General features: G+C 37.9%; 1 protein-coding gene across 1 annotated transcript in view; it reads right to left on the reverse strand.

The window, feature by feature from the left end:
• Window positions 1-16,840, reverse strand: part of LOC111153733 (salt inducible kinase 2) — a 126,173-nt gene extending 109,333 nt beyond the window's left edge. Inside the window, exon 1 of the mRNA XM_022512923.1 lies at window positions 16,696-16,840. Within this exon, the coding sequence (XP_022368631.1) occupies window positions 16,696-16,830 (135 nt within the window). The 5' untranslated portion in view covers window positions 16,831-16,840. The remainder of the gene's footprint in view (window positions 1-16,695) is intronic.
• Between the last annotated feature and the right edge of the window lie 295 nt (window positions 16,841-17,135).

Below are 17,135 nucleotides of genomic sequence, written 5' to 3' on the forward strand. Positions count from 1 at the left end.
AGGCACATGAAAAAAAAAAAAAGCTCAACATCACTTGGCATCAGGGAAATACAAATCAAAATACAAATGAGATACCACCTCACACCTGTCAAAATGGCTAAAATTATCAACTTAGGAAACAACAGATGTTGGCAAGGATGTGGAAAAAGAGGAACCCTCTTACACTGTTGGTGGGAATGCAAACTGGTACAGCCACTCTGGAGAACAGTATGGAGGTTCCTCAAAAAGTTAAAAATAGAGTAACCATACAACCCAGCATTTACAGTACAAAGTATTTATCCAAAGGATACAAACAGTGATTTGAAGGGACAGCTGCACCCCAATGTTTATAGCAGCAATGTCCACAATAGCTAAACTATTGAAAGAGCCCAGAAGTCCACCAACATGATTGGCTAAAGATGTGTGTGTGTACACACACACACACACACACACACACACATATATGTACATGCAGACACAATGAAATTGCTCAGCCATCAAAAAGAATGAAATTTTGCCATTTGCAACAATATGGATAGAACTAGAAGGTATTATGTTAAGCAAAATATGTCAGAGAAAGACAAATATCATATGATTTCATGGATATGTGGAATTTAAGAAACAAAACAGATAAGCATAGGGGAAGGGAAGGAAAAATAAAATTAAGATGAAAACAGAAGCAAATCTTAAGAGACGCTGAACTCTAGGAAACAAACAGGATTGCTGGAGGGGACTTGGGTGGGGGGAAGGGATGGGCATTAAGGAGGGAGGACACTTGATGTAAGGAGCACTGGGTGTTAAATGCAACTAATGAATTGCTAAATTCTACTCCTGAAACTAATAAAAAAAAAAAAAGAAGAAAAAAATGAATTGTTAAAGCTTGGGGAAAAAAAAAATAGGGCTCATCTAACTGCTATGAGCAAGTAGACCACAAAATGCATAGTGATTCAAATACAACAGAAGTTTAGTTTTTGGTCATGTCACAGAATGGAATGGGGGAAGATGCCTCCATGCAGGCATACGAGGTTTAAGAAGGTTTTACTGCTTTTTTTTTTTTTTTAAGATTTTATTTATTTATTCGACAGAGATATCACAAGTAGGTAGAGAGAGGGAGAAGCAGGCTCGAGGGAGAAGCAGAGAGCCTGATGTAGGACTCGATCCCAGGACCCTGAGATCATGATCCAGGCCAAAGGCAGAGGCTTAACTCTCTAAGCCACCCAGGCTCCCTGAAGTTTTACTACCTTTAAAGTCTTCCATAGTTTACCCTAAAGGCTGTTTCCAGCCTGACAGGAGAAGGAAACTTAGAGGAGCTCTCACAAGAGGTTTTTATGGGCTAGCCCTCAAGTGGTACGTATTATCTCTGTTCACTTCATTAGTTAGAACTCAGTCACATAACCCCATCTAAATGTGAGAGGCCCAGAGACAGACCAGTGACAGGTCCAGGAAGAATAGGAAACAATGGATTTTTAGTGTTCAGCTAGCAGTCTCTGGCATATTCTTCCAGGTAATTTCTTAACAATGGGACTCATTACCAAGTACTCCCAGAAATATAATGATGATGATGACTTTCACAACTGCACAGTACTTTGTAATTTTACAAGATACTTTAACATATTTTATCTCCTCTATTTCTGAACTTTGTGAAGTAAACGGAACAAAAAGAGCATCCATGAGTTGATGAGAAGTTCTAAAGATGTTACATAATCTACAAAAGGTCTTACAGCTCAAGTGGATTATTGGGAAAAACCACAGGCCTTCAAACTCCACGTTCATTCTTTCTACCTTTTCAAAGAGCCTATTATTTGCACCCTTACTGAGCACCTGTTGTGTGCCCAGAATTATGCTCAGGATACAAAAATGAACAAGATCTGATTCCTACCTTCAAGGAACCTAATAGATCTGTGAGAACAAAGAGAACACATTTTGGAAAACAAATTTTATTAACAAGAAAAATCTGCACTTGGGGTTTTTTCCAATGTGTATGAAAGTTCCAACATACAAAAGAGTTGTGTTCCAACATTTTAAAGCTAACTATGAACTTAGATTTCTGGGAGCTTACTCTCTGCATCCCTTTTCTACTTAGTTCTGAACCAAGGACAAAATCTGCATGGTCACAACAAAGTCAAGCAAGGGACTCTGAAATTGAAGGATTCCTTTCTCTTTGTTATTCATCTGAATTATTCAACTCTCCAATTTCTACATATGCATGCAGTATCTTTAAAAAAAACAAACCTTTAGTGAGTTTATGTAGAGACAGAAAAATTTATATTCCATCTGCTAGGAGACAAAAGGAAGGTTTCCTATAGAACTTCGGAGGATATACCTAAACTAGAATGATTGCTATCAAACTAAATCCCATGTAAAAGCAGCAACACTGAATATTCAACCTCAAAAATGGGAAAAAGTGAATTAAAAATAATAAAATATCTAATATAATGTTATGTGGATTATATTAAGAAATACCCTTTCCACTTATATTTACAAAGATTAAAAGGTAAACACCCTTGTGGGCTAAAGTTCAACAAGATGGCTACTTCTATACATTGCTGGTATGACTATAAAATAGGTTATGATTTTTCTGAAAGGTATTTTGGCAATTTTTATCAAGAACCTTAAAAATCACCCATCCCAGGGTCCCTGGCTGGCTCAGCTGGAAAAGCATGTGACTCCTGATCTCAGGGTTGTGAGTCTGAGACTCACACTGGGTGCAGAGATTACTTAAAAACAAAAATCTCAAAACAAAGTTAGGTTAAAAAAAATAGTCATCCAGGGGCGCCTGGGTAGCTCAGTGGTTAAAGCCTCTGCCTTAGGCTCAGGTCATGATCCCAGGGTCCTGGGATCGAGCCTCACATCAGGCTCCCTGCTGAGCAGAGAGCCCGCTCCCTCCTTCTTTTTCTCTCTCCTTTCCCCTCTGCCCATTTTTGAAATATAAAAAAAAAAAAAAAAAAAAAAAATCACCAAAAAAAAAAAAAAAAAAAGTCATCCATCCTGAGGGAGTTCTGGAAAGATCGCAGAGTAGAAGGATCCTGAGCTTATCTTGTCCCATGTATACACCAAGATAACAGCCACATCAGTGCAACTAACTCTGAAAACAACCCAAAGACTGGCAGAAAAATCAGTCAAGGAATTCACAAAATAAAAGGATATAAAGTAGGCCATCATATATAGAACATGTGTGTGAGGGGGTAGAGAGTAAAAATTTAGGACTTTTAGAATGGGTTCAAACTTACGCAACCATCAACTTAATATAAACTGCTACATGCTTAAGATGTTATATATGAATCTAAGGGTAACTATAAATCAAAAACCTAAAATGGATATATAAAAAATAAGGAGAAGGGAATCCAAGAGTAGTACTAAAGAAACCATAGGGAAGGGGCGCCTGGGTGGCTCAGTGGGTTAAAGCCTCTGCCTTCGGCTCTGGTCATGATCTCAGGGTCCTGGGATCGAGCCCCGCATCGGGCTCTCTGCTCTGCAGGGAGCCTGCTTCCTACCCTCTCTCTCTGCCTGCCTCTCTGCCTACTTGTGATCTCTCTCTCTCTGTCAAATAAATAAAATCTTTAAAAAAAAAAAGAAAGAAACCATAGGGAAGAGAGCAAGACAAGAAGAAAGGAACAGAGAAGAACTATAAAAACAAGGGTAAAACAAGTAACAAAGGGCAGTAAGTACCTACCTGGTGATAATTACTTTCAATGTAAACAGACTATTACTCCAATCACAAGACACAGGGTGACTGAAAGGATAAAAAAAGCAAGACCCATCTATATGCTGCTTACCAGAGATTACCTTCAGACCTGGAAACACATTCAGATCGAAAGTGAAGAGATGGAAAAAACATTTAACATGCAAATGGAAGCAAAAAGAAAGGTGGGGTAGCAATACTTACATCAGACAAAACAGACTTTATAATACAGATTAACAAGAGACAAAGAAGGACACTACATAATCATAAAGGGAACAATCCAACAATAAGATACAACAGTAAATATCTGTGCATCAACTATGGCAGCAGCCAAATACATAAAGCAACTATGAATAGACATAAATGAAGAAATAATAGTAATACAATAATCGTAAGAGACTTTAACACACACATCAATGGATCGATCACCCAAACAGAAATTCAACAAGGAAACAGTGGCTTTAAATGACACACAGGACCAGATGGATCTAACAGATACATTCAGAACATTTCATCCAAAGCAGTAGAATACACACTCTTTTCAATTCCACGTGGAACATTCTCCAGAAGGGATCACATGTTAAGCCACAAAATAAGTCCCAACAAATTAAAAAAGACTGAAATCATATCATGCATCTTTTCCAATCACATCAGTATGAAACTAGAAATCATACACAAGAAAAAATCTGGAAAGAACACAAATACACGGAGGGTAAATAAATTGCTATTGAATGATAACTGGGTCTGACAACACATCAAAGAGGAAATTAACTAAATGGAGACAAATGAAAATGAGAACACAATGGTCTAAAATCTTTCAGATGCAGGAAAAGCTGCCCTAAGAGGGAAGATTATAGCAATACAGGCCTAACTCAAGAGGCAAGAAAAATCTCAAACAACCTAACCTTACACCTAAAGGAGCTAGAAAAAGAACAAAGTCCAAAGCCAGAAGTAATAATAATAATAATAATAAAGATCAGAGCATAAATAAATGAAGACTACAAAAACAATAGAAAGGATAAATAAAACCAGGAGCTGGTTCTTTGGAAAGATAAACAAAATGGATAAACCTTTGGCCAGACTTAAAAAGAGAGAGAGAGAGAGATGACTCAAATAAAATCAGAAGTGAAGGAGAAATAACAACCGTCACCAGAGAACTACAAAGAATTATAAGAGATTATTATAAAAAGTTTTATGCCAACAAATTAGATAACCTAGAAGAAATGTATAAATTCCTAAAAACATAAAACCTTCCAAAACTGAATCAAGAAGAAACAGAATATTTAACAGACCGATTACTAGCAATGAAATTCAATCAGTTAAAAAAAAACAAACAAAAAAACAAAACATCCAAAAAACCAAAAACCTCCCAATAAACAAAAGTCCAGGACCAGATGGCGTCACAGGTGAATTCTACCAAACATGTTAAAAGTTAATATCTATTATTTCTCAAACTATCCCAAAAAACTAGAATAGGAAGGAAAACTTCCAAATGCATTCTAAGAGGCCAGCATTACCCTGATACCAATAACAGATAAAGACACTGCAAAACAGAACAACAACAACAAAAAAACCCCTACAAAAACTAAGGCCAATATCTCTGCTGAACATAGATATAAAAATATTCAATGAAATATGAGTAATCAAATTGAATAATACATTAAAAAATCATTCACCATAATCAAGTGGGATTTATTCTAGGGATGCAAAGGTGGTTCAACATTCATCAGCCAACGTGATAGATTATATTAATAAGAGAATGGATAAAAACCATTTGATCATCTCAATAGTTGCAAAAAAAGCATTTGGCAAAGTACAACATCCATTCATGATAAAAACTCTCAACAAAATAGGTTTAGAGGGAACTACCTCAACATATTAAAGTCCATATATGAGAAACCCATAGCTAACACCATACCCAATGGTGAAAAACTAGGAGCTCTTCTTCCAAGATCAGGAACAGGACAAGCATGTCCACTCTCACCACTTTTATTCAACACAGTACTGTAAGTCCTAGCCATAGCAATCAGACAAGAAATAAAAGGCATCCAAATTGGTAAGAGGTAAAACTTCACTATTTGCAGATGACATACAGTATACAGAAAACCTTAAAGACTTCATTAAAAAAAAAAAATACTAGAACTGATACGAGCTCAGTAAAGTCACAGGATATGAAATTAATATACAGAAATATATTGCATTTCTATACACAAATAATGAAATTGAAGAAGAAATTAGAAAAACAATCCCACTTAAAACTGTATCAAAAAGAATAAGATACCCAGGAATAAACTTAACCATGGAGGTGAAAGACCTGTACTCCCAAAACTATAAAACACCAGTGAAAGAAAAACTGAAGACAGCATAAACAAATGGAAATATATTCCATACTCCTAGATTGAAGAATCAATGTTGTTAAAATGTCTGTATTACCCAAAGCAATCTACAGATTTAATGCTCTCCCTAGTAAAATACCAGTAATATTTTCCACAGACCTAAAACGAAAAGACTGAAATTAATATAGAACAATAAAAGACCCCAAATAGTCAAAGCAGTCTTAAAAAACAAAGCTGGAGGTATCATAATCTCAATTTTAAGATCTACTACAAAAGCTGTAGTCATCAAAACAGCATGGTACTGCACAAAAACAGACACACAGATCAACAGAACAGAACAGAGAGCCTGGAAATAAATCCATGTTTATATGGTCAACTACTCTACAACAAAGGAGGCAAGAATATATCATGGTGAAAAGATGGACTTTTCAACAAATGGTGCTGGGAAGGCTGGACAGCCACATGCAAAAGCCTGAAACTGGATCACTTTTCTAACATATACATACACATAAAAAAAAACAAACCAACCCTCAAAATGGATGAAAGACCTAAATGTGAGACCCGAAACCATAAAAAACCAGAAGAGAGCACAGGCAGTAATTTCTCTGACACTAGCCACAGCAACATTTTTCTAGATAGGTCTCCTTTGGCAAGAGAAACAAAAGCAAAAATAACTATTAGTATGAAACCAAGCAAAAACTTTTGCACAGCAAAGGAAACCAACCAAAAACCCCAGAAGGCAACCTACTGAGTGGGAGAAGATATTTGCACGTAATATGTCTGTTCAGGGGTTAAGATCCAAAATATATTAAAAAAAAAAAAAAAACTCATACAATTCAACAACAACAACAAAACAATTAAAAAATGGGCAAAGGACATGAGACATTGTTCCAAAGAGGACATCCAGGTGGCCAACAGACACATGAAAAGATGCTCAACATCACCCAACATCAGGGAAATGCAAACCAAAATCACCCTGAGTGGGAAGGGCTCAAATTAAAAAAAGACAAGAAATAACAAATGTTGGCGAGGATCTAGAGAAAGACACCTTTGTGCACTGTTGGTGGGAATATAAACTGGCATGGCCACTGTGGCAAAGAGTATAGGAGTGCCTCAAAAAATAAATACAGAAATACTATATGATCCATTAATTTCATTAATGGGTATTTACCCAAAGAAAACCAAAACACTAATCTGAAAAAACATATATGCAGCCACTTGTTTTCTGAAGCATTATTTACAACAGCCAAGATACGGAAGCAACCTAAGTGTCCATCAATACACAGATACACACCCACACATAAGCTGGAATATTATGCAGGTACAAACAAGGATGTGATCATGCCATTTCAATGTGGCTGGACCTAGAGGATACTATGCTAAGTGAAATAAGTCAAACTGAGAAAGACAAATATCATAGGACTCCAATCATAAGTGAAATCTAAAAAAAAAAAAAACTACACAAAAACAAATGAATAAACAATAAAAAGCAGAATCAGACCTATAAATACAGAGTACTGATGGCTGCGAGAGGAGAAGGTGGGGCACTGGGGAAAATGGGTGAAGGGGAGAGGGAGAGAAAGGCTTCCAGCAATGCAATGAATAAGTCACAGGAACAAAAGGCAAAGTATAACAAATACAGTCAATGATATAGTAACAGAAACATAATGGGATGCTATAACAACCAGATGATGGCTATGCCTGTGTTAACTGGTATAATGTATAAACTTGCCAATTCACTAAGTTGTACAATTGAAAATAGTGTAGAATTGTGTATCAACTACACTCCAAAAATTTTTTTTTTAAAAACAAAAGAGTAGGGACGCCTGGGTGGCTCAGTTGGTTAAGCGGCTGCCTTCGGCTGGGGTCATGATCCCAGCGTCCTGGGAGCCCATCGGGCTCCTTGCTTGGCGGGGAGCCTGCTTCTCCCTCTGCCTCTGCCTGCCTCTCTGTCTGCCTGTGCTCTCTCGCTTTCTCTCCCTCGGTCTCTGACAAATAAAATCTTTAAAAAAACAAACAAACAAACAAAAAAAAAACAAAAGAGTACATTTATTGCGATGAGCACTGAGTAGTGTATAGAACTGCTGAATCACTATGTTGTACACCTTAAAGTAACTGAACACTGCATGTTAATTATACTTCAATAAGGAAAAAAAAAACCCATCCCATGTAGCCTAAGGACTCTACTTCTGAGAAATTATTTCAAGGAAATAATCTGAAATGATGGTAAAGACTTATTTATAAATATATTCAATGAGTATTATTTGTAATATAAAAATAGAAACAGTAAATGGGAAATAATTATGTGAATTATGGTAAGCTTATTTGTAACTGTTATACAGCTATTAAAATAGCTTTTCTTTAAAGATTTTTTTTTTTTTTATTTGTCAGAGAGAGTGAGCACAGGCAGACTAAGAGTGGCAGGCAGAGACAGAGGGAGAAGCAGACTCCCCGCCGAGCAAGGAGCCCGATGCGGCACTCGATCCCAGGACACCGGGATCATGACCTGAGCCGAAAGCAGCCGCCCAACCGAGCCACCCAGGCGTCCCTAGAATAGCTTTTCTTAATAATACAAGGGATTGCTTAGACTAAGATATTAAATTAAAAAATCAGTAGTTAAGCACAGTCTCAATACAAGGCACATAAAGAAAAAGACAAGGAAAAATTAGATATAACTATGACAAAAATGTTATCGGTGGGTGAAAAAAATTGTAAATTATTTTTCTGCTTTATACTTTTCTGTGCAATTTTTCTTCAATGAACATGAATTACTTTTCTAATAGGAAAAACAAAAAATGAAATGAAGATACTGTATTTATCAAATATGCCAACTTCTCCATCTGTGAAATTTTAGTCATTTTCATTTTATTTTCTACATTCTCTATAAAAGTTCTATTATTTTCTAAAATGTAAACATTAATGAAAAGACTACACACAGAAGAAATGTTTCCAACAAAGTAAAAAATAATGAACACAAAAGTAACAATATATAAGGTACAAATTTGTACAGAAAACAAGGGATTAAATGCAGAAGCAGAAATGAAATAGTGTTAAGCTGATGGATGAAAGATATTTTTTCACTTTTCAAAAAGCAATTTAATGGTAATATTATCCTGTCTTTTTGATAATTTAGCAAAAATTGCTTTTCACTTCTCATCAAAGAAATATTCATCTCATGCACTTAAAGAAACCACGACAAAAGTGGCTTTGGAGGACTTAAAGGGAAATTACACAAGAGGAGCAGTACTTCTAGTAACAAATCAGAAGGGATTAAACACGTCAGCTGTCTCAGGTAATATTTGCTTCAGCACTATTTACCACTAGTATACTAATTGTACACAGTCCTTCTGAAGTACCAAAGTGCATTACCATACAATCAGATCTTCCAAGATTAAACACTAAATGTACTTTACAAGCTTATACATTAAATCATAGGAGGAATCAGAACATTTGACCAACAAGTCAATGTGACTGAGTGACCACAAAGAAAGGGTTTCTGAAAGCAGTGTAAGCCAGCAGTAAAACTAACATGGAGCGCTCTAGTTCTCTTGTAAGTATAAATAAATTACAATTTTTTTCCAATTTAAAATTGACTTTATTTTTTAAAAAGATTTTATTTATTTACTTGAGTGAGAGAGAAAGAGAGAGCATGAGTGAGGGAGACGAGAGGCATAGAAGAGAAAGAGAGCATCTCCAGCAGACTCCCTGCTGAGCACAAAGACCAACTCAGGCTCCATCTCAGATGACCTGAGCTAAAATCAAGAGGCGGACACTTAACCGACTGAACCACTCAGGCACCCCAAAATTGACTTTTAAAAATGTAGGAATTTATATAGTGCAATAAATCCTCATGAAGATTTTATTTCACTTTTCCAATGGTGGGTAAGGAAAACAGACCGGAGAAAAAGTAAATGTCATTACATTCTTAGATACATAGAAATTGAACTCAGGACTATTAAGATTATAAAAGAAATGATTAAAAAATATTCTCCTATCTTAAAAATTACTTAAACAAATAATCAAAAATAACTCAATTTTAAAAATGGGCCAAGGGTGCCTAGGTGGCTCAGTTCATTAAGCAGCTGCCTTCAGCTCAGGTCTTGATCCCAGAATCCTGGGATCGAGTCTGAAGTTAGGTTCCCTGCTTAGTGGGAAGTATGCTTCTCTGACCCTCCCCTGGCTTGTGCTTTCTCTCTCAAATAAGTAAAATCTTACAAACAAACAAAACAAAAACAAAATGGTCCAAAGGACCAAAAAAATTCACAAAAGAAATAACAATCATCTTATAAAATCATGCACTCAAAGTAAACAAAAAATGTTAAACCGGAAATGTTAATTAAAATAAAAAAATATTATTCTCCCCTATCAAACAGGAAATATTTAGAAAAATAATATTCCTGGTAAGTGATTTCTTCCTGGTGAAAATTAACAGGTGTGATTTTCTAGAGGATAATTTGGCATCTCATGACATAAGTTGTAGATGTAAGGACACATTCCTTGACCCAAGAATTCCACTGCCATGGGATTACCCTCAGGGAATAATCAGTTAAACGCACAAAGATATATATACATATACATATATATAGGAATGCTCTCCTAAACATGACCTTGGAGAAACAGCAAAAGAGAAAAAATCTAAATGTTCAATAACAGGAAATTGATGAAATAAAATGCGATCATATGTAAGAATGCTACTTAACGATGCTTCAGAATTTTTTTTTTAACTCAGGGAAATATTAACACATTAAGTAAAAAAAAAAAACACATGTATAGATGACATCAATTTCATTACTAACATATAAAATATATGGGAATAATGAAGAGGATATGAACCAAATATTAATAGTGGTGATCTCTTGGTCTGAATGGTGGCATTAAGGATGTTTATTTTCTTGAGTTTTTCAATAATATCTACAATAAACATGCATACTTTTATAACTGAAGAAAAAAACACATAAGTACTATGTTTATCTTAGAGAAGAAGTTAAAACAAATTTTAGCATTTTTCAGTCTAATTCATCTAAGAATTATCACTGTAACTGTTTAAGAACATTTTAAAATTAAAAACATTTTAAAATTAAATTAAAAACATTTTAAAATTTTCTAAATGAAGAGTTTCTGATCCCCAAATGTAACTGTCTTTCATTCTTCTAATAATCTCAAACTGGATATAGGGGCTATTTCTCCTTGAAGAGTGGGAAAGCATTCTCCATAAAGGTTCTAAATAAGGGCCTAGAAATACATTAAAAACTTTTTTCAGAAAATATGGCGGCAGAAGATAGAAGAGGTGCTAGGTACAATAAATAGGAAAGAATGGTCGCCTGGTGAATTTCTGGAATCCAGCTGGCTCCAAGGAAACGAACTCTACCTTCACCAGTGGCCCATAAGTCAAATGTCATCATATGAATCCAGGAAAGGAGGCCAGTTTCAGTTATTTCCAAATAAATGTTTCTTTAATTGCCAGATATTGAGATAGAATTTCCCAGTGGAATAAAAATCAGAACACATTAAACTCTGTTAAAGTTAAAAATTTCTACAGAATAGAAAAATTTACACAACTCTCATTTTGGATGTTTGTCCCCAACCACTCCCTAAAAGAACAGATCGTTTTGAGCAATATTTAGCAGAATAATTTGTCAAATATTATTTGTCTGGGGTGCCAAGAAATTAGAGAACAGTTTCTAATATAGCACATATATCCATGACAAATACAATTTTCATATCAACACACTATAAAGACTATACATAGGCCCAGAAACAAATAACAGTGATTAAGTTATTTGATAACCAGTCCTCCTGTTGTACATAACAGTTGCTTCTTGAAATATGGGATATTTCAGAGCACAAGATTAATACCAAGACTACTGAGAGGAGTCCTAAAACTTTAGAGCAAAATATTAAATTCAAATGTATTACAAAAATAAGTTCTCCTCAAGAAACACTGTAATAAGGATATAGTATTTTTTGTTTCTATCCTCGCTCTAAGAATGCAATTTTGCTATTTTATTTGGAAAGCTTTAAAAATACTTACATTTTAAGGTAGTGAAGAATTATGCCTAAACCTAAAAACCTCAAAATGCACACAGAAAGCTTTTCATGAACAAAAGCAGTCTTCAGAATGTCTATGCTATCAGTTCTGCATTCCAGGTTCTCTTAAGGATAAGTAAGTAGTCCAACACCAACATGCCATTTTATTTCATTTTTTAAAAAGAGTTTATTTATTTGTCAGAGAGATAGAGAGAGAGACAGAGCACGCACAACAAGCAGGGGGAAAGGCAGGCAGAGGGAGAGGCAGACTCCCCGTTGAGCAGGGAGCCTGACATGGCACTTGATCCCAGGACCCTGGGATCATGACCTGACCTGAAGGCAGATGATTTACTGACTGAGCCACCCAGGCACCCCCCAACATGCCATTTTAATAAGGTAATTATCAGAACCTCTGTGAAATAGCTTTAAGAGTCTATGGACCACATGCTTATATGCTCTTTAGCTAAGCAATGCAAGAGGTCTGGTATTGAGGAAAATATAATGGTCACTGAAAAGATCTGAAAACAACTAATGGTTATCTTGGGGTGTTGATCTTATGGGTAATTTTTTTCATTTACCTATACTTTAAAAATTTTCAATAATAAATGTATCAGTTTGATAATATACATTGTTCTTTAATGCAACAATAGTATCTTCTCACTTGACAACTTCCTTTCTAGGAATTTACCTCCAAATCCCACTCCCTCTTCCTGCCTCCTCCTCTCGAAAAAACAGCAGTTACATATGCAAATATTATTCAGATTATTTACTGTAAATGGAAACTGGAAATATTTAATAAGAAAATTGTTCAATAAGATAGAATTCATTTACAAGGTGGAACACTATGCAGCTATTTTTTAATATAAGGTACTTTTAATATATTTTTTAATATAAGGTAATATAAGGTACTTCTGTACCTTATAAAGATATATAATAAGCAAAATATGCTATACAATAAGTGTAAAAAATGATGTAATATATTTAAGTGTATACAGCATATGATCTCATCTGTGGAAAATAATAATAATGAAAAAAAGACCAGAAGGAAATACGCCATGAGAATGATTTACTCCCATTGGTGGAGGAAATGTCCATGTATTTTTTGTGCACTATACTCTTCTTTACACTTTTTATAGTAAGACTCTTTAACAGAAAACAAAAACAACTTACGGGCACAAATGACTTTTTCGGAATTTTACTCAACAGACAAAAACCAACAAAAAACTAGCAATACAATTAGAAGGAAAAATTCTTTGCTAGTACAGTTTTGATAAAATAAAACACTACTCAAGGAGAGCCACAGTATAGCAAACTAGCAACCACTACTGCCTAAAATAGTTTAACAGTCTAAATGCTATTATTCTTTTCCCATTATGCTAATTTTATAAAATTAGCTACTCTAATTCATAAACCACAAACCAACACTACAAAGCTTTTCCGAAGTATTATATTAGGAAGCTGGATTCTACCACCACCTGCCTTCCCTTTTGTGTGCAAAATTTACATAGAGATCTAACATGAGAATACAGCTTCAGATGATGATGTAATTATACTTCTTAAACAATGTAAAGCTATTTGATAGATTAGACCAAAATGAAGATCTCTTTTTGTGTACTGATTTTTTTTTTTTTCCTAAAAGGCAAACAGTCTCGGATCTCCCAATCTCTGTAGAAAATACATCATTCTTCAGTGATTCAGAACAAGAGACAGAGAAGAGCCAAGTAAAAATAACAGGGTCCAGTTGTTTACCACATAGTTGTTCAAACTAAGTCCTAAAATTTGTCTTGGGTTCAAACTTGGGAAAAAAGACCTCTAAGTTTTAAAACACAAACTTAGGGGCGCCTGGGTGGCTCAGTGGGTTAAAGCCTCTACCTTTGGCTCAGGTCATGATCCTAGGGTCCTGGGATCGAGCCCCTGCATCGGGATCTCTGCTCTGCAGAGAGCCTGCTTCCTCCTCTCTCACTCTTTCTCTCTCTCTCTCTGCCTGCCTCTCTGCCTACCTGTGATCTCTGTCAAATAAATAAATAAAAAAAAATCTTTAAAAAAAAAACACAAACTTACATTGATGTTAAAACATACTATATTGAGGAAATTTCTGTAGGAAGCGTAATCATGATATTTAGCTGATACTGTTCTTTATACCACTTTAATTGTTCTCTCTGTAATACTGTAGTATGCTCAGCAACGAAAACTTAAAATAAGATTAAATAAAACTTTAAGGTTTCCACTAGCCATCTTATTTATAGTATTTGGGATAGTTGTATCCATTGAAGACAGAAATACTTATCCAGACAATGAATGAAGATCGTAAGCACTGCTTTAAAAATCCTCATTAGTAGTACACTTTAAGAAATAATTCTAGAGGTACTATTGCTAAACAATTCTTAATGCAAATTACCACAAAAGTTCACAGAGCAACTCTGCAAAACTTCAGATCTATAAGAACTTTTCTCTTTGTTAATTACCCTGCTATTTCCCTCATTCCTCTCAATTTTAACATTTCCACTCACACCATATTATCAGGGACACTCACCCATCTTAAACTGACATTATTTCTTTTTATATGTTAAAGACACTTTCTTGTGGAAAGCAAAGGGCAATGGGTTCTACGGACTAGAAATTTAGCTTTCAAATTAAATCATGTCTCACATGTATAGTAGGATCTGAGTGATCCAACCTGTGCCTTCAATTACAAATGCATTGATCTTGATATCTGACGGCCAAACCACGGTACTACTCCACAGTGCCCCCTAGCTCCACCAGATGGATCAGTTTAAAAGAGACTTGGTTTGAACTGTCAACCTCAAGAGATAGTGTCACTCAATACCAGCTCACCTAAACAATTCTTAAATAGATAACCTAGTATCTAAATTTGGCCTAATAAGTAGCAGCTGAATTAATTAAATCTCGTGACCAATATTGATAAAAGCTGATGAGAAAAAAATTACGAACTAATGGGTTTGGAATTCAACCACATAAAAATGTTCAAAAGTTCTATAAGAAGCTTTCTTTAATGCACAATCTGTTTGATTTTTAGAGTCATTAAGGAAGGACTCATATAAAAATACACATTAAAAATACCTTCTTTTATGTAGTTTATGGGGAAATAGCATGGCATTAGGCCATGGTTCTCTAAAGGAATGGAATCAATTTCTTCATTTTTAGAAATGCTGAGATCAAGATTAGGTAATCTCACTATAGGCACATTATTTACCATTAAAAACTTAGTATAATTGCGAACAAAGGTAAATTTGTGAGAGAAAATTTGTGACCTTGGTCCTGATGTTATAAAATAAGTCTGATTTGGAATGCCTCACCATTAGTAGGGGAGGACAAAAAGTGAAGATGACGCAATGACATGTGCCCCTACTTTTTGGAAATGGATTCCTTCACATTAAGCAAAACTTCCAAGAACAGCAGCAACAGAAATCACTCAAGTTTTCAAATGTCCTACACCTCACATAGCCATTATGAAAATCTGTTCCTAGGTTACTGCATTCAAACTCTAACACGTTCGCAATAATAAGGGGGGGGGGAACTGAATAGGAAGAAAACTGGGGGAAAGAAAAACCCGAAAAAGGATGAAACTCCAGAACTGCAATAAGGCAGGGTAGAGTACGTCAAAAACACAAGGTTTTATTCCAAAGAATAGTTTTGTTTCTACTGATTTTTTTCTGAAGTATTTAATTTGCACGTCTTAAAATAGAGACCCTGAGGAGAGCAGCTTGAGGCAGTGAAAGGAAGGGGGGCGGGTTAGGTAAGAAGAGAGACTTGGGAGAAAATATGTACGGTGCATCAGAATGTGCAGTGGAGTGGGGGATGCTGGATTCACCGCCAGGACGCAGTTGAGGGCTTTTGGAGTAGAGAAGCAGAATCAGATGCGGCTTAAGGAACGCGCATTCGCCCCCAGAACGCACACCTGGTCAGGGGACCACCTGAGCGAAGCGAGACCGAGCCACCAACCGTGCAAGCGCAGAGATGACCATTTTAACCCGTTCTATTGTCTGGAGTATTAGATGGAAATGCCTCAGGCACGAGATCAAGCTAGCCTGACACCAAATCAAGAGACGCTGTCGGGCAAAAGGAGACACTGACGATGGACAATGGCCGTCCGGTCATTCCCGGCCGCGGGGCCCCTTCCCCAAGGGGCCAGGGAGGGGCGCAGCGGTCACGGGGGCCGCGCGATGCCCCGTCCCGGAGTCCGAGCGCAGGCGGCCCCTTCCCCGGGGCTGGCGACGTCCCTCCTCGCGCAGCCCGGGAGCACCCAGACTTCCCCTCCCACCCCACCCCCAGCTGAAAGCTGGGAAGACGCGGAACTTGGGCTCCGGAGCGGAGGCCACAGATCAGGTCACGGCCCGGGTGAGAGGCTCTGGGAGGAATTCCGTGTGGCCACCGGGGGTGGCGTAGAGAAGGCAAAGCCCCGGCCGGTCGGGTTTCCAACTGGACGACACTCGGGTCCAGATGACCGGGCCCCGAGCCCTTCGGCGCTCACCGACCCCCCTGTAGCTCCCGGGTCCTCACAGTCCCAGGCCCCTCGCCTCAGCCAGAGACCCAGCCTCTCCGCTAGACCCAGCACCTCCCCCCAACCCCGCTGCAGCCGCCCCTCACGGCCAACAGCTCCTCTCTCCCGGACCCTCGCCCCGGACGCTCCCGCCAAGCCCCGGGCCGCACCTCCGTCTTGGTGATCCGGTGCCGCCCCAGCTTCACCACGGCGAAGTTACCCTTGCCCAGCGTGCCCTCGATGTCGTAGAACCCCACCCGGACCGGCCCGCGCTGCAAGTGCTTCGGGCCATCCGCCATGACCATGCTGGGCCCCGCTGCTAGACTCGGCGGACTGGAGCGCGGGCTGGCGGACCGGCGGCGCTGCTGGGCTCCGGCGACGCCGCTCGGCTCGCTCCTCCGCTCGGTCCCTCCCGCTCGGCTGGGCCCAGCCAGGCGCGCGCCGCCGCTGACGTGCGCCGACGTCAGGGGGCCGGGGCAGGGAGGCGGGGGCGGGACCGGGCCTCGATTGGTCACCATGGCGACCGGAGCACCGCCGACGTCGGCGGCTGGGAGGGAGGGAGCGAGGCAAGACGGGAGGGGCCTGGACGGCGCGTTCTTTCCGGACTCAG

Source organism: Enhydra lutris, unplaced genomic scaffold (assembly GCF_002288905.1).
Source record: "Enhydra lutris kenyoni isolate GAN:26980312 unplaced genomic scaffold, ASM228890v2 scaffoldscaffold34, whole genome shotgun sequence".
Taxonomy (NCBI): domain Eukaryota; kingdom Metazoa; phylum Chordata; class Mammalia; order Carnivora; family Mustelidae; genus Enhydra; species Enhydra lutris.